The sequence below is a fragment of the Anneissia japonica genome, unplaced genomic scaffold, assembly GCF_011630105.1.
Source record: "Anneissia japonica isolate Jap-2015-1 unplaced genomic scaffold, ASM1163010v1 scaffold287598_len761594_cov195, whole genome shotgun sequence".
NCBI classification, from domain to species: domain Eukaryota; kingdom Metazoa; phylum Echinodermata; class Crinoidea; order Comatulida; family Comatulidae; genus Anneissia; species Anneissia japonica.
In genome coordinates this window covers 388949-409956 of record NW_022705477.1, presented here as the reverse complement: position 1 = coordinate 409956, position 21008 = coordinate 388949, and the positions used below count along the sequence as shown (strand labels likewise).

Below are 21008 nucleotides of genomic sequence, written 5' to 3'. Positions count from 1 at the left end.
CCGTGCGTCCATGCGAGAAAATCCCGATCCGGATACCAACAATATGCTAGCCTGGTTCACACGAGAGCCCCAGTATCCGGATCGGGAGCTAACCGTTAGCGCTAACCGTTAGCACCTGCGTGAGAACGCCCGATCGGTTAGCGCTAACCGTTAGCGGTATCCGGATACGCTAACGGTTAGCAATAGCAAGCGCTATCGGTTAGCAAGTTGAGGGCGTTTCTATCATCAACCAATCACACGTACACGTTTACAATTTCCAGTTTCTTATTGGCCAGTGATTCGATCATCATAATTGTTGGTATCCGGATTGGGATTTTCTCGCATGGACGCACGGCAGCTAACGGTTAACAGTGCGTCACATAAGATTGATGTACTGGGCGCTGCCACCTTCTGGTGTGCAACACAATAACACATTTCTTTTACAGATATGCTGTATCGTGCTTATTGAATTTGTCATTTTGGAAAATAAAACGGAGAATCACTGGACATTTTGAACTAAAATGAATGACCACTTACAGCATTGTTAAATGTTTATATTTGTGTGCGTTTTCAAAGTTAACTACGTCATGAGTGAGCTCTGAGAACACACTGAATATCAAAGAGACGCAATACTTACAAACATCTAAAAAGTTCTTGATCAAAATATTGGTAGTATTTTTGCTTCTCACCGACCCAGCTTCCAAGAAAGCAAATCCACATTGCATAACTTTGGGATAAGTATAAACATTCTTGGGTTAGACATATTGTCAGACCTTACGTTATACGTTATAAAAACTTCACAAAACAAATAACGAGTCAATGTCTGATAATATATATATATTTTTTAATTCTATTATAAAATAACAATTACTGTACCGTCAAAAGAGGCATATACTTGCGATTACGTAACTCGAAGCGTTATTGTGCTGGGATTGCGTATGGGAGTGGTCCATGACTACCTCGCTACACGACTGGAGTGGCCGAAATATATGATATTTTAATCTATATTGTCTGTAAACGGTCTCTTTACTTTTCCTATTAAAAATTAAGTAAATTGTAGGCCTATCCGGTATAAACTTAATTACTCAATCAGGCTTATTGTTTTAAAAATTACGAAAAAGGAATAGGAGGCCTACTTGATTTATCCAAAGCCGCGTAGCCTGGTGGGATTTTAATCTCATAGTATTATTTTCAACGAATGTAAACAAAGTCATGTGAAACTTACAAAATATCATGCAGGCCATCATAATCTTGAAGAACAAATCTGAATTGGTTTGTAACGCAGAAAGTGCATCCTCGAGGCTTTGCAAATTCCCGTCTGTGCCGTTCATTGTCATCTCGTAAATCAAACGGTATTCAAAACAGGTCGTCTCTCGACGAGGAAGAAGTAAGAATGGCCCAGTCTTCTGATATTCTTTGGTCTAGTGGTTACTTCATTTTAGCTTAGGGGGTATACCAACAATGACCAGACACCGAACTGAAAATTATAAGCAAGCATTTTGCTTTAAGTGCTATACTGTGGTAATTATTGTTATTGTTACTTTCGTAGAAAAGACTGAAATTTTATTATAATTATCTAATTATTAGAAAAAATGGAAATTTAACTTTTATTGAATGGTATAGTCAAAGAATGTTGTTCAATTTGAATACTTATTGTTCGGATCAACTTTGTTAATGCTAACCATTGGCTGTTATTAACGGTCTCGTCTCAGCCAATCAAGACACGCACTGAATGCGTGATGCCATTCAGAATTAGCGATTAGCTAAAGACAGCGATTAGCTAAAGTACAATTTCTTGTTGAAGGTGACATTCACCACGGACAGATTCCACCCACACGCACACACACATTTAGTGGTTGTTCCAGAATTTAAGTTGCTGACAGTGGGTCCGAAAGTAGAGAGTTGTTATGGCTTAGTATGGCCCAAAATAGTGCTTTTAGACCACAATTGGCAATCAAAAAATAAGGTTATTTAGATAGGCCTCGTTGTGGCGTCGAACGACCGACATGGGTGGGGGAGGGGGAGGGGTGGACTTTTTCGCCACAAACTGCACACATTATATATAAACAAATAGGTAACAATAATAGGCCTAAACAATAAACAATAATAATAACAGTACACCAATATATCAATATTCATAAGAATCAACCTCTGTCATGCAGTGATCTCTTAATTTATATTTATCAATAAATTAATCATTATACTTGTTACTTCAAAATATATGTATTACTTTAAAAATAAAAAAAAATTATGTGATAAAAAAAAACGTATTATTATAAATATTAATAAATATAATTAAATATTAATAAATATTATTATAAATATTAAAATATAAAAAATATGTATTAAAATAAATATGTATTATTATAAATATTACATAGGCCCTATTTGTTCACCATTTGCTTTTAAAAAATATACTTATCTGCCCAAAATAATCCATCATATCAAAACATTATGAATTCTTACCAATTTTTTTTGCAAGTAATTTAGTAGACCTACGTTCGTAAAATAAGACATACTCATTGAGAATGAAATGAAACTAAGTGACATTTGGCTGGCTGTGTGACTAGATTCGAGACTCTGAACGAATGGCATTGTTCCTTTTAATAAAGACGTGAGAGACACCAAATCCGTTGTTTGTTTGGTGGCTATAGCTTAGTCACACTGTTTTATTCTTTTATTCATGTCAATATGTCAATATAAAATGTAGGCCTACGTGGTGTACAACAGGTCTAGTCCATAATAGTTGTAAGTTCTGGAATGATAATGGTAGATTCTTGAGAATGAAATGAAACTAAGTGACATTTGGCTGGATGCTAGATCCGAGAATCTGAACGAATGGTTGTTCCTTTTAATAAAGACGTGAGAGACACCAAATCCGTTGTTTGTTTGGTGGCTATAGTTTAGCCATACTGTTTTATTCTTTTATTCATGTCAATATAAAATGTACGTGGTGTACAATAGGTCTAGTCCATAATAGGTAGACGATACTCTGGAATGATAATAGAGATTTTGATCTCAAGTGAACACAGTAGTGATTCTGTCAACGGATCCCCGTCTGACGGCCATGTGTCTTCCGAGGTGTACGGTAAAGAATGGCCCCGGGAAAAATGGCCCAGGAAAAAATGGCCCCGGAAAAAATGGCCCCGGTAAAAATGGCCCTGGTAAAAATGGCCCAAATGACAGGTAGGTAAAAATGGCCCCAATAATAAAATTCTGTATTAAAACAGTGTTTAAAAAAAATGTATATATAGTATCTCAGTTTAAATTATTTAGTATAGTTTTATGCACTTAAATTTAGTTGCTTAAATGAATGTAGGCCTATTCCTAATTATTCAGTTTACTTTAAAAACAATATTTGATTAATAAATACTTCTTTGAAGTAACTCTAAGCAAAACAAATTTATTGCTAAGTTTGTGAGAAAGTAAGCCTCTCCCTTTTCCCACACATGAACTTGTAATTCATACACACAATTGATCCACATGCTTTAACTACTGTTTATTTGCACTGTTTATAACATGTATAGTTATTTCATTTGATACTTAACGTAAGTGAATTTTGTGGTTATCTATGAGTTGCATATTTTGGTAGTTGAGGTACTGTGTGTATGTCATTCCTCTACTTTGTTAGTGGAATAACGTTTTAAAACTTATTTCTACTATCAAAAAATGTTATTCAATGGCCATTGTTTTCCGATAATCTCTCAGTACATTATTTGCATCTGTTGTGTATAACTGTATTTGTTATTGATTCAATTCTTGCTTTTTACAGCTATATTTAAATATTTGAGGATTAAAAAAAAATATCATTTCTATTAATGGTTTTTTTCATTGGGGCCATTTTTACCTACTTGTCAATTGGGGCCATTTTTACTGGGGCTATTTTTACCGGGGCCATTTTTCCGGGGCCATTTTACCTACATTTGTCTTCCGAGGAAAATGCCGGGCTAAACAGTAACAGTGGAAAGAACTGACGGTGTTGAAAATACCGACAATTCGACTCAATTTATTCGAAAAGTCTTGATACCGCAAAGATTTTATTCAATTTACCATTACATTGCATAAGGGGATCCGATATTCTCGAGACGAGGCTTAAAGTACGGTAGCAAATGACTATCGAAAAACTAGGGGTCGTCTAAATACGCGAAGCACACACAACTCTAAATATCAATGGAATCAATTTTAAATGCGGGTAAATAAGATTTTGATGAACATTAAAAAGCCCCAAAAAAAAGGTATTATTTGGAAGATTAGCCGTACATTTGGCTTCGTTTTTCGCCAGCTAGATGCAGTATCAAAACCATAAAGAGCCCCAAAATGTATGTTCCGATGCTAAAACAGGGAGTTGTCTTGGACGCCCGACACACAAAAAATTGTCTAAAAATGTCTTCGTAAACTCGTGGTCGTCTTCTCTTCTGTAGGTCCTACTCTACTCAAGACTGTATAATACGGTAGATAGAATTAAATATTCTTTGATAAACCTAAATGCCTCAATTGCAAAACTTAAAGACTACTAATAGAAGAAGATGATGATGATGATGATGATGATGATGATGATGATGATGATGATGATGATGATGATAATGAAGGGAATGAGAATAACGATAACATTGTAGGTAGTACTGTTATGTATATATTTTAGAAACAATATTAATTTTTAATAGCTAAAATAAATTGAATAGTACGCCCTCAAACAGTCGAAAATCAATCAAAATGTCTGCGCCCATTAATCACAGTGTGTAGCAAGATGAAGGGAAAGAAAAGCAATAAACATGAGGGAAAACCTGATGGTAGGGTTGGAAGACTAGATGAGTCCACAATTGGGTATTATAGAAGAGTTTCGGATACCCTAAAACAAGGTTTCGAAGAAGAAGATGAAAAAAGTGAGTTATTTCCTAGTTTCCGAAAGAAGGCTATAGGCTAGACCTGTCCTAGGCCCTAAGTCTAAGAGACTAGGCATAGGATCATAGAAATAAGCTATGCCATTGGCTGGCCTGGCCCTGGCTAGTTAGCCTAGCTAGGCCATGGATGGGTACTCCTCTAGGCAGCTTAGTCCTAGGCCACAGGCCTAACCTATGTAGCCTGTAGTCATTATCAGCAAATATAACAAGGGCGAATTTATTCCAAACGAATGATGAGATTGATTTTAACTAGGCCTAGCTAGGGCCCGGGCCTATCTATCTATGATGACTATAGTTTTTTTGTAAGTTGTAATTGTAATTTCATACATTTAACATTTTGCTAGTAAAAAATGGAAGAATTTTACCTGTGGGTGGGGGAGTGGTTCGGGAGTGGTGTCCTCATTACATGGCATGGGGTCCAGGGGGTGTAATCCTTGCTTGAAACTTAAGTTTAGCTATTCAATGTATTATAAGGGTAAATCTCTTGATTCTTAGGCTTAAGTCTTTACTAACAAGACACACTTGTAATCATCAAGGCCAGCTTTACTTTGCAGCACTTTGAAATGCATGACTGTGGAGGCGGGGACTGATGGGGCTCTGCAGTGCTGGGGTCTAGTGGTGGAGCGAGGGGTGCGAGGCCCCCTGGCGCTCCGGGGACCTGAGCATTTTAAGCAAGTGACTTTCTGTAGTCACGAGGGCCTCTAGAGTAATTGTACTGGCCCTACTACTAGGCAGAAATAAATGCCTATGCCAAAGCCAGGCTTACTGTTAGGCTATCACTCCTTGGCGCTATCAGCAGGCCTGGAAAAAATATTTTTGTGCCTTCGACCATGAAAATTATCTTGATCAAATGACTTGAGGACCAAATGTTATCTTTACACTTTTATAGCGAAGCAACACCAGTACATTTAATGGTTTGGAGCAAGCAAAAATATTAAATTTAATTATGATTGCCCTGTCTATCAGTTGCACTTATATCCAACAGGCCTAGGGTATGTAGGATCATTGCAACCATAAGTTAGTAAGTGTGAAACACATTGTTCGATCATCCATCAAGTGCAATCCACCACAGAATGGAGACTGTATGTGGCACAGTCTCTGCTTCTGCTTCAATAATGTACACAACATCCTGGAAATCACTCCCTCTGTACAGTGTTAAATGTGGCTATCTAGGGGACTTTCTTTCAGAAATAAGAACAACGACGAAGTACAAGGTAGGCCAACTATCTTGTCCAGTATTATGGATTCCATCCATTATACTAGAGAAGATATTCAGTCTAAGCTGCATACCAGCAGATCAAGTGTCGTATTTGAGCCCACATTCCACCCCAGGCTACGCCCCGGTATTGAATCCGCTATGGTACTCATGTAAAGTTTAGACTGTGTTGTAAACTGGTAAATTGGTGGGTTTTTAGAGGAAAAGAAGTACAATGCTTGTGAAAGAAGTTTATTTTATTATTTAGTTTGCTTTATTCTAAGGTGTATTCCTGAGAAATGTATTTAATGAGTTGAAAGAACATGAATTGGAGATTGCCCGGAACCAAACAGCCAGTCACATTCTCGAAGACTTGCTGCAATATGCTGATCCAACCCAAGTTGAAGATTTCATCCGAGGAATAACAAAAGACATTGAAACAGCTGTACATGATAGATTTGCGTGTCACGTTGTACAGGCATCACTCAGCAAAGCCGGCCTCTTCATTCAATCAGGTCAAAACAGTCCATCATTATCAAAACTGATCGTACAAATATCAAAAACCTTTCTTGAATTCATTGAAGATGTCATTATCGATACATATGCTAGTCACGTTTTGAAAACTATCTTTGAGGTTTTAAGTGGCACAAAAGTGTTAGAAGAAGTTGCACGAAGTAGACTGTCCCGGTCACAACAGAAAGGTATGCGTCGTAAGTTGTACAGGAAATCATAGAAAGGGACAAATATACTTTATTCCAATTATAATTTTTATTTATTTTTTTATTTATTTATTTATTTTTTTTTTGAAGTGTTAAATGTTACCCTCAAATATTTGGCAACTTGACATTCCACTTGAATGTGTATGTATAATATTTAATTTGTTTTAACATAATTGGGACATACTGTAAACATGCATATTTTAGATTAAGTAACATACAGTAGTTTATAATTGAATAACTGTCAAAACTTAACTGTAGGAAAACTTACAACAGTTATAAAAGAAGATCAACAAGAATTACCAGAAGAATTTATGGAACTATTAAATTCATTCATTACCAGAATCAAGGAACTACCAAATCTATCAGGTAGATATATATTTACATATTTTAATATTAATAGCAAATCAATAAATTAAAAAGATATTAAAAAATTATTTGTATGTTTTGGTTTTGCCTTTTAAGAGGATAATGATAATGATATGAAGAATCCAACAGTGTATATTAATGTACGGAAGAAAACCAAATCCTGATCATAAGTTTGCCTTCTTTTCATTAGAATTACTTCTAAATCCAATTGCCAGCACAGTACTGGAAGCATTACTGCTAGTATTGAAGTCTAAGGATGATGGAAGGTGCCAGAAACTCTGTAAGCTTATTCTCAAGAGGTGTAGTGCAGTACTACAGAAACCAGAGTCATCTACACAAGACAGGTACTGTACAGCAGATTTGTTTTTTCATCTTTTGCATGTAGTGCATCAAAGTTGATAGATTATTGAAGTAAAGTAATAAAAATTATATTTGATTTCATTTCCTTCCAGTGTTAATATAATCTACTTTATATAAATCCACCATTTTTATACATTGTCACCATTTTTTACCACTATCTTCATCGTTAATATCATGATCTTATTCATTTACACTATATAAAAAAAATACTAATTATAAACCAGAAAAAATATACTTTGTACACACTGTTTGCATCCAATGTAGATTATTATTACTAGATTTGTTGTTTATTGCCAGTAGAGGGCTCAGTGGTACATTGTCAGTTATATTAAATTGTTCAGCCTCTGACCCAACCCTTCAAATGCATGCTTAGACAGACAATATTTTAATATACATATGTTATTATTTATTAATTATTAATATTTGTTTCTCTAGTAAACTTCCTCTTCTGATGGTGGACACAATTGGAAGCCACCTCCTGGAAGTTCTGATTCAGGTTTCATCTGAGAAAGCCTTTTGTAAGCTCTTTAAAGTGCATTTCAGTGGGCATCTGATACCCATAGCCCTTCATCCAATTGCCAACCATGTTGTACAAACAGTCCTACAGAAAGTCAACACAGAAGAACAGGTAAACATTTAAAAAGTATTTAATAAGTATTAATTTTTATTGATGAATTTGGTTCCTCAGTATATAAGCCCATCTCAGGTTTATATACCCATCCCCTAACTTTTGAGTAATGTTTATACACAACACTCCATCTGGTTATAACCCCACCCACTAACTTCAAAAGCTTGAATGGAATTTTGCAAAGTGTACTAGGTAAGGCTCATTGAAATTAAACATCTAACTGCTAGAACTGTGCTATCCAAGCCTCCCAAGGCCTTTTATGTGAGGCCTGAAGTCCTAGATTGAAGTGTGTTATTAGGCCCATGCTAGATAAGATCTATATAGCCTAACACAGACTGCAGAATCACTGTGTGCATATTTGGGAAATTCTGTGTTGGATGAAATTACAGTGTATCTTGTACTTCAAAGATACAATTTCACTTGCATCTCACCCATTGTGTTCTAGTTACTAGTAGTTTTGTACCTGTCCTCCTTTTTGTGATTTGAATTTGAATAAATAAACCTGAATATGTTCATTGTTATGTCTTTATGTTTGTTTTTTTTTTTTATAGTTGGTGGTAGTTTTTGATGAGATGCATGGCCACTTTGAAGACCTCTTGGCTGTAAATCATGTGCAAGTTTTACAGCACCTTGCAGATGCTTGTTTCAGGCTAAGCAGTAAACAGAGTATGATACCTTTAATAATTTGATAATGGATAATGATACTTGTTTTTGTTGATTGTATCTGAGACAACTAGGTGCCTCAGATTCCGTAATTAATAAAAAAAAATTTCTATTTTATTTTTTAATTAATGAACTTCCCAGTCACAAAATACATAGGTGATGGAAACGTTGACACCTCTACAACCGCTTACCCCTTAAAATAATGTCTCGCCTTTAATAATGGCTCGCTCCTTTACTAAATGGGTCAAAAATTTCTTTCTTCGCAGAACAATTCATAGAAGCATTACTAATGGCATTTCATTGCTTTGACCCCAGATCAAAGCAGATTAGTTGTGTCCCACTTTTCTCCTCGTTAAAAACTCATGATATTTACTATGGCAATGGTGAGGTAAGATATAACACTCAACAACAGTATTAGATCTAACTAGATCTAATTAGATGATTATTAGAAAGAAAATTTGTCATCTATAACATTAGATTCAGGAAAGTTATTTTGATATTGACATCTTCCAGTTTCTCAATTTACTTTGCTTTTTTATATTGGTTTAGTTTTTTTCTTCTTCAAATTCTACCACTTCTAACTTGCACTTTCTAGCCAGCCTTCTGTAAGGTTGTCCTCATATTTTTTTAAAACTTAAATTTAATGTATTATTAGATATATATCATACCAAGCCCAAAACCTGCCAATGCTATTCTTGCATGTGTCTATGTATAAAGATCTTTGCTCCATTTAACTTTGTCCTTTGGATGGTATGTTAATATGTTGGGCCCATGTACAGATTAGCACATGAACACAAAATGGAACTTACATGAAAGTACACTTTTCAAAAAGAATATGAGATTGTCTCTTTGTGTAGTGACTGTGGTAAAGCGCTCCACTGTAGATGCTGCAGGTCCTCAGGGGCCTAATTCAATTTAATTTTAACCAGGATTATACATTTACTCTTTTTATGTAAATTAAATTAAATTATTTTTATCTCTTATTGAGGATGGGAATCAGAAGCCAGCCTCAATATCATTCAACATTCAAGGTTCACTACTGATCCAGAAAATGCTAAAATTTAAGCATTGCAAAACCATCATAGGCAGCTTCTTAGCAATGACACCTGATGACCTGATTTCTATGGCATGTGACTCATGTGGCAGCCATATTGTTGATGCCTTTTTACAGTCTAAAGCTGTCGGTGAAAAGAAAAGGGAACGTTTCGTTGAAAAGCTCAAAGCAAGTATAATTGATAAATTATAGGTATTTTTCACATATTGTTGGACATTCATTATTAAGCCTTTCACATCCCTGAATTGCCAGGTTCTTGGGCTTCTAATACATTTTATTAACCTCCAATGAAACAGCTTAATAATATTTTTTAATATACAAAAAAGGATATTCAAATATTGAATTGTATATTTCAAGTTCCTTACAGCATTGCAGACTGTATCTTTAAAGAAACTGCGAGCATAAATTCTTTGAGCCATATTTAGAATTTGTTTAATTGGTTCTATTTATTTCAGGGGAATTTTGTGAAACTAAGTTGTGATAAAAATGGCAGTCGGACAATTGACACCATCTGGAAGATAGCAAACTTAAAAATCCGATTCAATATCATTGAAGAACTGGCGCCAAAAGATCGTATTCTGCAATCAGATCGGTTTGGACGATTCATTTACAGGAATCTTGCCATTGAGCTATTTAAGAAAAAGAAGAATGAGTGGAAAGAACTACAAAATGGGAACATTCGGAAGCAAAGGATGTTAGAGGAACTTATAACGGAAACTCCTTCAATAAAGGGTAAACATTACAAAATAATTCCTTCAATACGTCGACTGCATGCTTTTAAAATATATACCGTATGAAATAGAAAATAATTGAATGAAGTTTATTGTGAATATCAAAGCGTCGGTTCATGCACCTTCACATTTATATTGTAGTTTTTCGCTTCAGCGAAATTGGTAGTTCAAACTGTTTCTATTTTTTGTGAAGAGAAAAAAGTGTGCAACCAATCAGGAACCGAACCAACGCCTTTGATTCGCACGAATAAATTCGCCTTGTGGAAAACAGGCTAAAAGTGTACTTGCAGCTTAGAGTTACAGTATGAAACAATTAAATTATTTTCTTACCAATTCCAAATTAATAAAATTTTACAATTTAAAAGTGTACTTGCAGTTTAGAGCTATAGAAGTATAAAACAATTAAATTATTGTATTACCAATTCCAAATATCTAATAGAATTTTATAATTTATCTAGTTTTTTTTTATCTTTATTAATCTCTCAAGTACTGTATATTGTAATAATTATACTAAATTTTACTATAGTATAATTTACTGTGGCAGATCCAGGAAATTGAAATAGAGGGAACACAGGGCCGGGAATGGATTTTCACGGATAGTGGGCATAGAGAAGAAAATTTATGATTATGGCAACTCTAGATGGCCGGAAATGGTAATCTCGGATTTAAATTTAGATACAATTTTCTTTTCTCCCTATTTTTTTATAATTTTGAAAAATTTAGGGGGCCTAGGGCTGGCTTTCCTACTCCCCTTTCAAATCCACCACTGATTAATTGGTAGTTCAGTACTTCATTTCTAAAGTCACATTATTTTGTTTTGTAGGAAAAGACAAAGAGGTCAAGAAGACAGAAGAGCTTCAGGATTCTAATGATGAAGCTACACAATCAAAAGAGGGAGTAAGTCTGTCAGTTGTTTTAAATAAACTAATTGAATTATATATTGAATTTGCATTTAATTGGAAAAAAAAAACATAGGGCTAGCTCAAAATTGGCATGCCTACATAAATATAGTTCTAATTCCACAGAAGGTGCAGGTAAACTTTAAGAGAACAGAGAAGTATGAACCATAAAGCATTTGTGATGCCTGGTTTGACTGTAGATATTTTTGGGGGGAGGTCTAGCAAGTTTGATGGGGAAGGGTTGCTTCTAATCAAGGGGCTGTAGGATTCATGACCAAGCCAACACTAACAATAATAGCCTGGTAAAAGAAATAGATGATCCAAATGACCACCTTTTGTTTAAATATTGTGAAACCACTTTGAGCCTGTTGATACACTAAACAACTGTCTAGTTACCATATTATATTACAATTCATTAAAAAGGATAATTACTGGAAAATAAAGGGATCTAGAGAATGCATGATTCAAAAAAGTTACTTTAAAATTCTAATTGTTTGTATTTCTGGTTGTCTTCTACAGATGGAAACTACTACAGCTGATGATCAAATTGGACAGATATTTGATGAGATTTCAAAGAAAAAGAAATCTAAACATGCAGTGATTCAAGAAGAAGAGGTTCCTGAACCCAAAAAGAAGAAAAAGAAAAAATAACTTGAAGAGACACACTATTGAAACATACTGTTACTAAGTAATCCATGTATTATGTTATTTCAATTAATACTCTACAAAGAGAAATGAAGTAAAATTGATTTGATAATAAAATATTTCTTCAAAGATTTCTATTGTCCAATTATGTTTTCTACTGCAAACCACTCATCAAAATATTTTTTAAGTACTGTAACTTGAATGCAAAGTGTATTTTCCCAACTTACCCTTTTATAAACTAAATTCATATATTTAAGTGTTTGCAGGAAAAATGTCTACCTTGGGTGGGAAATTCCATTATCTCCATGGGGTGTTTTTGAGGTGCAGAGACTATATTATAAGGTGGTCTACCATTAAAAAAAATGTAGGGTGCTAGTGTTGCACTCATTTAATCACTACAAACTAATGTATCTCAGATGGGAATGGTTGTTAATGGACCTATGTATATTAATGTGAAACATAACAACAGACCAATCAGAATGTGTTATTCAATTGGCAAAATAATCACATTTACAACCACACACACTTTAGTAATATTTCCCTACAAATGGCTGGTTCATTTTGTGGTACCTCGGCAATAATTTAGCGCGATGGTTCACTGTGGGTGACTATAAGGAGATATTCTACATTTTACGATTGAGTCGCTAACTCTCGTCATCATTGTAATTTTCATAATCTAGATGGACATCTATCTGCCCAAACACGGTCTGAAGCATTTTCAGCGTTTTCTGCTGAATCATGTCGACTTGCTCAGGTGGGCAATAGTCATCGTAGCTTGACCTGCAACAACATCAAAGCAAACTTTAGTTAATGACAAAAATTAAAACATGCACAGGTTAAGGCAAAAAATTAAATTATGTTGCCCACTCACTGCAAGACTTTTTATTTCTGTTTAGGCTGCCAGCCAATAATGATGATTTCAAATTTTATTTTTGGCCAATTAGCGAACCCACCGCCATGAAAAATTGGAAATTTAAAAAAAAATGAAGTTTTTTTTAGTTTTATTATGCAAACCGCTGCCTTGCAATCTCCAAAAATAAGGTATGTATATTTCTTCCTAATTATATAAATTTAAAGCATTTAACCATCCCATTACTACACTGTACATTCATCAATAAAATTTTATTTTTATTTTCTCCTCTGTCTGGATGTTTTTTGGCAAAACTATTTGCTGAATAAGAAAACCAAATTTTATTTTTATTTTTTTCCGCCCTCGTCTGATGATCTATAAAAGAATAAGTTTACGAAACAAGGTATAACAAGATTCATGCCTAAGCATAGTGATACTATATTTGAATATTTGAAAATCAGGAGCAGTCAGTCAGCATTTTTATCTTTTATTTTCATTTCTTAAGTTGTGTTCACATTGGATTAATTTTGGTGAAACTAACAATGTACCTGGTAAATTTTTGACCAAAAAAGTCCAGTGCAAAAAATCTGCGTAACTTTCTCCATGGTCAAATTACCCAAGACATGCCACTGGTATTTAGAAAGAATAAATGCAATAGTCTGACTCGGTAAAATCTACCTGAGAGCATGCAAATGCATAGGTGCATGCTAATCTCGTATAGATGCAGGAGGGAACAATTTGCTAAATTGTTCACCAGCATCCATTCCCATGTAAAATTTCATCGTGTGAATCGTGTATAATGTAAAAATCACCTGGACATTGTGATTAAGGTTGGCCTTGGTAACCTGGTAAACAATGATTCTGCAGCAGCCAACAAACTATTTATTTCCTCCACAGTGCTAACATGGTGAGGGAGCTCTGGGTCAGTGTTATCACATGACATGCCTGCAGCGTGTATCAATTCCCAATCCAAAGGCTCGGGACTTGTTTTTTGTATATTGATAAGAAGGTTGCTTACTTCTTGATAACATCTACACAATAGAAATAATATGTTACTCTTATTCATTATGAAATATTAATGAAAAAAGGTAAAGATAGTCCCATATTTACTTTTGCATCAAATAATAATAATTACTGGATGGGAGTGGTTCTCTGACACAATGTTATATGGTAGTAAATAAGTTTACTGTACTTAGTCAGGGGCGGATCCAGAAATGTCCAAAAGGGGGGGGCCGAAAGTTGGGCCGATTGAGACAACACTGTCGTAGGGGGTCCGGGGCATGCCCCCACGAAATTTTTGTGTTCTAGACGCCTGAACATAACATTTGAGGCATTCTGGGCTATCATTTTTTTCTTTTTCTCTCTTTTTTTCTTCTTTTTTTCTTTTTTTTACCTCCCAAAAGGGGGGGCCGGGCCGGCCCCCCCCCCTAAATCCGCACCTGTTAGTGACCATGTCCTCCCATCCAGCTGTATATTTTATTGGCACTAAAGAATAAGAACCAGGTTCTCAATTACAGTTGAGAGACATCCTCACAGGGAATGAACATGGAAAAAATTCTTGCAAGTAAACCATTAAATATACGTACTGTAGTGGCGATTTTATCCGTTCGTAACGGATTTTCATCAGACACAGGGAATGTAACCAGGTCATCAGCATGGTAGACAAGTATCCAAACCACCCATCCACCACCAGTGGTGTCGAGAGACGGGTCAGGGGGGTCGCTTCCCCGGGGCCCAGGTCTACTGGGGAGCCTGGACCAAGATGAACAATTTTCGGGGTAAGAACAAAATCTCCATAGGGCCCAAGCCCAAGCCAGGATGAAAACTTTTGTTGTCAGAACAAACTCTACATTATGGTTTTATGGGCGTCTTTCTGTATTTTTATTACTAGATGAATAATCCCCCCCAGGGGAATAGTCCACCCAATGCTCTCCCATTCCAAACCAGATGCAAAGTGGTATGTATATACGTGTATTATATATATAATTATTATCGTTTATTCATCAGATTATTCTGATAGATCTACATTGCAAAAAAATAATCACATGGAATCATATTCATGTATGTGGGTTTGGACAAAGGGTCTTAGGAGGAGACTTAATTTGGGGAGCGGCCAAGTGAATGAATTAAAATATTTATTAATACCGTACATTAAAATACCATAAAACCTCAAATTAAGCCAATGGGCTTAATCTCGAGAAGAAGCAAAATTAGCCTCAAAAAGAAGCCCATGCCCTTATTTTTCAAGATAGCATGGCTTCTTTTCCGAGATAGTACAGTACATACACAATACATGAATTTCAAATAATAAACAAAATAAATTAAAACAAAAAAAATAAATTAATAACATGCTTTGTTTATACAGTAGTTTAGGTGATTCAATGCTGGTTAATACACTCTGTGATACAGATTGATGTTAAAGTGGCGCATTTATTGTTTTATAGTACTAATTTCCAAAACTTACAGCATTTATTTAGAAAAGAAGCTCCCCCCACCTCTTTATTTTGCCAAAGTGGCCTCAAAAAGAAGCCCATCCAAAGTTCACAAAAAAAAAAAGAAGCCCAGGGCTTCAATTTGGGGTTTTACACTATGGAATACAACATACTTAAATTGCTTGACTTCATCAGTGAGTGGAATGACTTGTAGACATGACTTGAGAGCCATCTCTAATTCCATCAACTGTAGTGTCCTAACTTCTTGGCACTTATGTATTGCACTTATTGAATCATCTTCTGGTCCTACAAAGTCGTACAGACTCTTAAGTACATCATACTGTTCCTATAATAAATTAAATTGTAAGACATTAAAATCTTTTTTTATTTTCATATGCCTTACAAAAAATAGCAATTGCATAAAAAAAACGTATTTATAAAACATTTAAGGCAGATGGGAAGCTAGCACCGACACGGAGTTCATCGATCGATAGCCTCCTACTGATACAAAAACACATGAAAAAGTATAAGGATAAAAATAAAGAACAAATATAGGCCTATCCTTAAGGGTAAAAATAAAGTCAAAATATTACTGAAGGTACCCAGTGAAGTCATTTGTTTTACATGATAAAATATGATAAAAATGAAATTAAAATTTTACGCTACTTTCTACAGTTTTATTTTAACATTTATTCAGGAATTGAATATTTTGAAACTGTTGAATAGTATCCTACCTCTGTGTACAACTCCCTAAATGGGTTTTTCGTTGAGAAGAAATCCAAGTCAATATCAAGAATATATGCTTTACTGGCCTCTATAGCTTTAGAAATGATTTCAAACATGTATTCGACAGAATCTGTATGAGGACTGCCGAGTGTTTGCTCGAATTGACTCTCAGAAGAAATCAACTTTGAATGATTAGAAATAATTTCCTCTTCACCGGAATCATTCTTGTGGGTGGCACTCCCAGCTTTCTTTTCTATGATGTCTTCAGATGTTGACTCCTTGGTTTTGCAATCAATATGGTTGCCCTGATCATCAGTCACAGATGGTTTCATGAGGTTTTTTTTGTACTGATCATGTTCATTCTGACTCTTGGCAGTGACAGACTCCTTTGTTTTATTCCTGTCACCATAATTTAATCGTTTTCTGTTCAGTTCTTTGGAAAGCTCTTCAAGTTCCTGAAATGTTGCTCTCTTCAGCAGAGGTGTTTCCAAGTCGACAACACTGACTTTCACTTTCTTTGCATTCTGAAGTTCATCTCTTGTTGCAAATAACACATCACTTAGGAAATATGAATCTGGCCAAGTAACCCTATATAAATATGAAAAAAAATCAAATCTTATTATAATGATGATGAGGCAAACTTCTTTGTCTTATTGTGTCCAAAACCTTGCTAGATACAGTACTTAGTTTCAGCCAGATCTGGACAGCTTCTAGCACAATCTTTGTACTCATTAGTGGCATGATGAAAATAATGATACAAGTAGAAGTTGACTTAATTTTGTGTGTGGGGGTGGTGGTATCATTAGCGTTATCCAGGACCGCGACGAGAATGCTTCTACAATGACAATGATTATGCTCATGAATACATGAGTGATAACAATGATAATTATAATTAAATGAATATGCACATATTTGAACAATTTATTGGTGCATCAGGGCGGATTGCTATAATTGATCTATGACAGTTTTAATGTTTAACTGCTCTATTATATTCATGATATATTTATTGGTCTATATAGATATACCATTGCTATATAGGTACTCCTGGGTAACGCAGAAAAAGCATCTCGCCAAAGGACACAAGCAACTTGCTCGGCGAGAGTGTTGAAAACTCCCGATCACGAGGTTGAGAGTCTGAGCCTAAAACGCTTCCATTGCTATATACTACTGTATGGTCTAATAAGTTTTTACCTATATTTGTAATGCCTGCATGAAGGTGGCTATACTTTGGTCTATGAGCTATCAATGTGGTTTCCTTTTTACACCAACACAGTTAATGAGGATTAATAATCATATGGATGATGTTTTTCCCTACCTCAAATATTGTTGTATTGCATGGTCAGTGCATTCCCAAATACTTACAAAAACATACATCTAGAAATCTGTATTATATCATATATTCTTTTTGGTTATGTCAAATACAGTATACAGTTTAATTGATTGTTAGGTCACCTTATTTTCTGTGATTCAGAATGTGTTCCTATATGGAAAGTTGTTTGGCCAAGTTCTAGCTGATTGGCCCATGGTGGCTTTACCCATACAACATGATGTAGGTGTCCAGAATACATGGCAGGCATTATCCAATTCTCTATACTCAAGTTCCTGCAAGATGATAAACAGTAGATGGACATGAGTCCTTTATTTGGAGGGGTCTTTCATTGGAGGGAGACCTGTAGTTGTATAGGAGAGAAAAAAGACTCGTGGTCTTACGTCCTGTAATAATATTGTAGGGCCTCATGGTCTAAATGGTATGACACCGAGATGCTGGCGACAGATGACGGGTTCTATTCTCTGAGACTCCATATGGTTTTTTATATGTGTATGTATGTGTGTGTGTATGTGTATATAGGTGCTGTCTCTTATACACATCTAGAGAATGACTGAATGATGGGTGTAGATGCTGTCTCTTATACACATCTAGATGTGTATAAGAGACAGGTATAGGCCTATATAATTAAACAAAGAAAAATTCTATTTTGATTAAGTTGTTCATTAAGGGAAGTTAAGGGAAAATTAGATTATGCTTTTTATAAATCTAAGAGAAAAGCTTTACATCACTTTTTTGAACATAAAATGAAAAAGATGTATATAAATGTATATAATTTTTCTGTTTTCTTTTCCAATTTTCATTAATTATTTAATTTATTGGGTGGCTCTCATGCTTGCGACCTCTGGTCTTAACGAGAGTCTCCCAAATCCTACAATTTCAATTTTCTTTTATACTTTTTTGTAACATTATGATCATATATTTTGTTGTTGGATTGAATAAATTGATTTGTGATTGTGATTGATTGATTGTGAGTATCACAATGAGATCAGTTTTCAGAGAGTAGCATTGTGTAATTAAAACTGATGGAATTACAGGGGCAGTGAATCTGAAGGCATGCAGGCATACCCTTCCCTCACCAAAAAGTTTGCTGCCACAATATAAATTTGCTAAGCAAAACAGTATACTCAACAAACAGTTGAATCCCCCCCCCCAGGCGTGCCACTTCACTAACACTTGCACCCTCCATCTGTCTCTGATATCCATGCTTATATATCACACAGTTTTTAAAGAAAAGTGTGTGTGTAGTTACTCAAACAAAGCTTGCTTGTTGCAAACAACGTTTGCTTTCATATCGGTAGATATCATAAGATCAGGATGTGCATCCAGATGAACCATCACGACCCCATCCAAAGGCAGATGCCGAGATCCCATTGCACGGTAAATATGTTGTAAAGCCTGCAATAAAAAAATATTTAAAAAAAACAATAAAAAATATTTAAAAAAAACAATAGAGACTTAACGTGAGGCCCCTAAATCAACGAGGCACTATTTGCAATCGGCCAAGTCTCATCCTTCACTGAATACAGGTCTAGGCCTCCCACATGACAAACGAACCCGTCCTGTAGTAGGCTAGGCCTATAATGTAATGACACGGCTAGGCCTAGCCCCCTAGCCTACCTAGCTAGGCCAGTCTAATTTTTTTTGGATAGGACCTACGTGGAGATTGGTGTTGCCTAGAAGTTTCAAAACACGAATTACCTCTTGGTGATTTTCTACAACATATACGGGTAAGCACTTGTAGCTTTTTAGCATTTTGAAACCAATTATCAACTGAACAGCAAAATCTTCACGCAGCGGACTGAACTGCAAAAATCTGCTAAAGGGGAAATCCCTTTGATCCATGCCCAATAGGTGAATAGGTGGCGTTCTTGTGAACGTCGTGGCAGCGTCGTGGGAGGAATGTTTGAAAAGTTCGTGTACCTTTTGTACCTTGTACATTGTAGATAAAACAAAACTCCCAAACCGTCCGCCAGGTACTAAACTGGAAGTGGAGATAGTGGATTCCTTAATAAGGTTTTTTTTTTGGATTTTCAGTGCTTTTGGATAATATTTTTAAAGGTGATTATCGAAGATTTGTTTACGAGTGACTGTGGTAAAACATTCCATCCATGCGATGGCTTCTATCTGGGGAAGAATGACTCAGTGATGGGTGTAGATGTATGCTTGTAGGTTAATTCATGGACATAGTATAGGTCAGTCTTTTTCCATGGTTACATATTGCTTGCTGTGACCTCTTCTGTGTCTGGTAACTTTGGTGCATCCCATGCATGATTTTCTTATTTCTTTTTTATCTAATAATAATATTACCTCAATATGTTTGGCCGATTCCAATTCTAATAAAAACGTTGTATTTTTCAACTAAGCAAAGCTGAATTAGTGTCAAAGCATGGGCATGTGGGGGTGGGGCTTAATTCAAAGGTCTGAATAGAAGGGGACAGCTGTTGGAATTGGAAAACTTATCATTTACACAAAAATGGACATATTCAAGCCAAGAACCCGGTTTTTTGCACTATTTGATCGAACAGGCAGCTTGACACATGACCTCGCCCAGTACTTTAGCGCTCCAGTGGGGGTGAGGGGAAAGCTATACCCCAGTCGGAGGAATTTCATATTACATATTCCAATATCTTTTCCTAAGATTTAAATTTTGATGTATTATTTTGTGATTTGGGGTGGAGCTTCATTCAAAGGTCACATCATGGAGATGTGGAGATGTGCGCTTAATAAATCTTATTATTATTATTATTATTATTATCATTATAGGTTTTCAAAGTGTTAGAGAACTGAGTGAAAATGATTTGACTGACTTGCCATCTACTTTCTTTGATTTCCAGCATTAGAATATTTCATGGTTATTTTTCTTTTTTGTTCCTGTACAGCTCAAAGAGGCATTTATTGTATTATGCGCTATACAAGGCTTACATATTATTATTATTATTATTTTCTATGTTATTACTGGTGTTTTTCGTACTTGTTTAGACCTATGTATTATAAAAACAAACAATTATGGTGAATTTAATCATAAATAAATAATTGTATACCGACCTATTCATGTCACTGTTACGTATATAGTATCACTTTTGTTACTGGTAGTGTAAACCTACCCTCATAAATACAGTATTCTTAATTTCAAACAGAAGAAAAGCAATCTGCGGCTGGAATCATCCACATTCTGATTTCCGATTTCTGATTTCAGACAAAATGTAAGTTAAAACATCTTTATTAAACAATATGGTTTAAGGATTCATCAAAATGCTAGAGTGTGTCCATATACAACACTATTTGTTTACGCCTACATTCAGTATTAAACAGGCAAGTAGTAACTTACTCATTATGGTTATTATAAGCACGTGGTTGCGTCAGATATAAACAACGTTTTGTTGAAGTGAAATTGTAAATCGGAACGGACTATATTATGTTAAAGATGTTCCAGGAAGTCAGTTACGCCTTAGGGGCGGATTTAGTGGGCCCAGCCCAGCCCCGCCCCCCCCCCTTTGGGAGGAAAAAAAAGAAAGAAAAAAATGATAGCC

The 21008-nt window shown here is 35.3% G+C and overlaps 4 protein-coding genes across 5 annotated transcripts in view; 2 read left to right on the top strand and 2 right to left on the bottom strand.

Annotated features, from left to right (window-relative positions):
• LOC117105587 (putative ammonium transporter 1) overlaps positions 1–1381 on the bottom strand; it is an 8433-nt gene extending 7052 nt beyond the window's left edge. The window contains exons 1-2 of the mRNA XM_033246768.1: positions 1205–1381; positions 617–706 (exon numbers count right to left, since the gene is read on the bottom strand). Coding sequence (XP_033102659.1) covers positions 617–706; positions 1205–1316 — 202 coding nt within the window. The 5' untranslated portion in view covers positions 1317–1381. The remainder of the gene's footprint in view (positions 1–616; positions 707–1204) is intronic.
• A 3291-nt stretch (positions 1382–4672) lies between these two features.
• Positions 4673–12271, top strand: LOC117105585 (nucleolar protein 9-like). Its single transcript, XM_033246766.1, has 11 exons — positions 4673–4862; positions 6360–6776; positions 7053–7160; positions 7351–7504; positions 7956–8148; positions 8700–8814; positions 9078–9199; positions 9800–10033; positions 10321–10597; positions 11420–11493; positions 12015–12271. The coding sequence occupies exons 1-11, from the start codon at positions 4727–4729 to the stop codon at positions 12144–12146; spliced, it is 1962 nt and encodes a 653-aa protein (XP_033102657.1). The 5' UTR covers positions 4673–4726; the 3' UTR covers positions 12147–12271.
• LOC117105586 (UPF0489 protein C5orf22 homolog) lies at positions 12175–19335 on the bottom strand. The gene is made up of 7 exons (XM_033246767.1): positions 19177–19335; positions 18728–18873; positions 17601–17750; positions 16157–16736; positions 15596–15768; positions 13803–14021; positions 12175–12920 (listed from the first exon to the last, which is right to left on the bottom strand). The coding sequence occupies exons 1-7, from the start codon at positions 19318–19320 to the stop codon at positions 12785–12787; spliced, it is 1548 nt and encodes a 515-aa protein (XP_033102658.1). The 5' UTR covers positions 19321–19335; the 3' UTR covers positions 12175–12784.
• A 72-nt stretch (positions 19336–19407) lies between these two features.
• Positions 19408–21008, top strand: part of LOC117105588 (protein D3-like) — a 14670-nt gene continuing 13069 nt past the window's right edge. Inside the window, exons 1-2 of one of the 2 annotated variants that reach the window (XM_033246769.1) lie at positions 19408–19536; positions 20616–20681. The gene's annotated coding sequence lies outside the window, so the exon portion shown is untranslated. Of the gene's footprint in view, positions 19537–20615; positions 20791–21008 lie in introns of both variants that reach the window. The other variant, XM_033246771.1, reaches the window with a different exon arrangement.

Excerpts from the sequence above, each read along its gene's own strand:
- LOC117105586 (XM_033246767.1), bottom strand. The coding sequence starts at position 19,320 with ATGGATCAAAGGGATTTCCCCTTTAGCAGATTTTTGCAGTTCAGTCCG. Across the intron at positions 17,751-18,727 it reads AACAAGCAAGCTTTGTTTGA|GAACTTGAGTATAGAGAATT; the intron begins GTAACTACACAC and ends ATCATCTTGCAG. Across the intron at positions 12,921-13,802 it reads ACCTTAATCACAATGTCCAG|GTCAAGCTACGATGACTATT; the intron begins GTGATTTTTACA and ends ATGTTGTTGCAG.
- LOC117105585 (XM_033246766.1), top strand. The coding sequence starts at position 4,727 with ATGAAGGGAAAGAAAAGCAATAAACATGAGGGAAAACCTGATGGTAGG. Across the intron at positions 7,161-7,350 it reads GGAACTACCAAATCTATCAG|AATTACTTCTAAATCCAATT; the intron begins GTAGATATATAT and ends TCTTTTCATTAG. Across the intron at positions 10,598-11,419 it reads GGAAACTCCTTCAATAAAGG|GAAAAGACAAAGAGGTCAAG; the intron begins GTAAACATTACA and ends TTTGTTTTGTAG.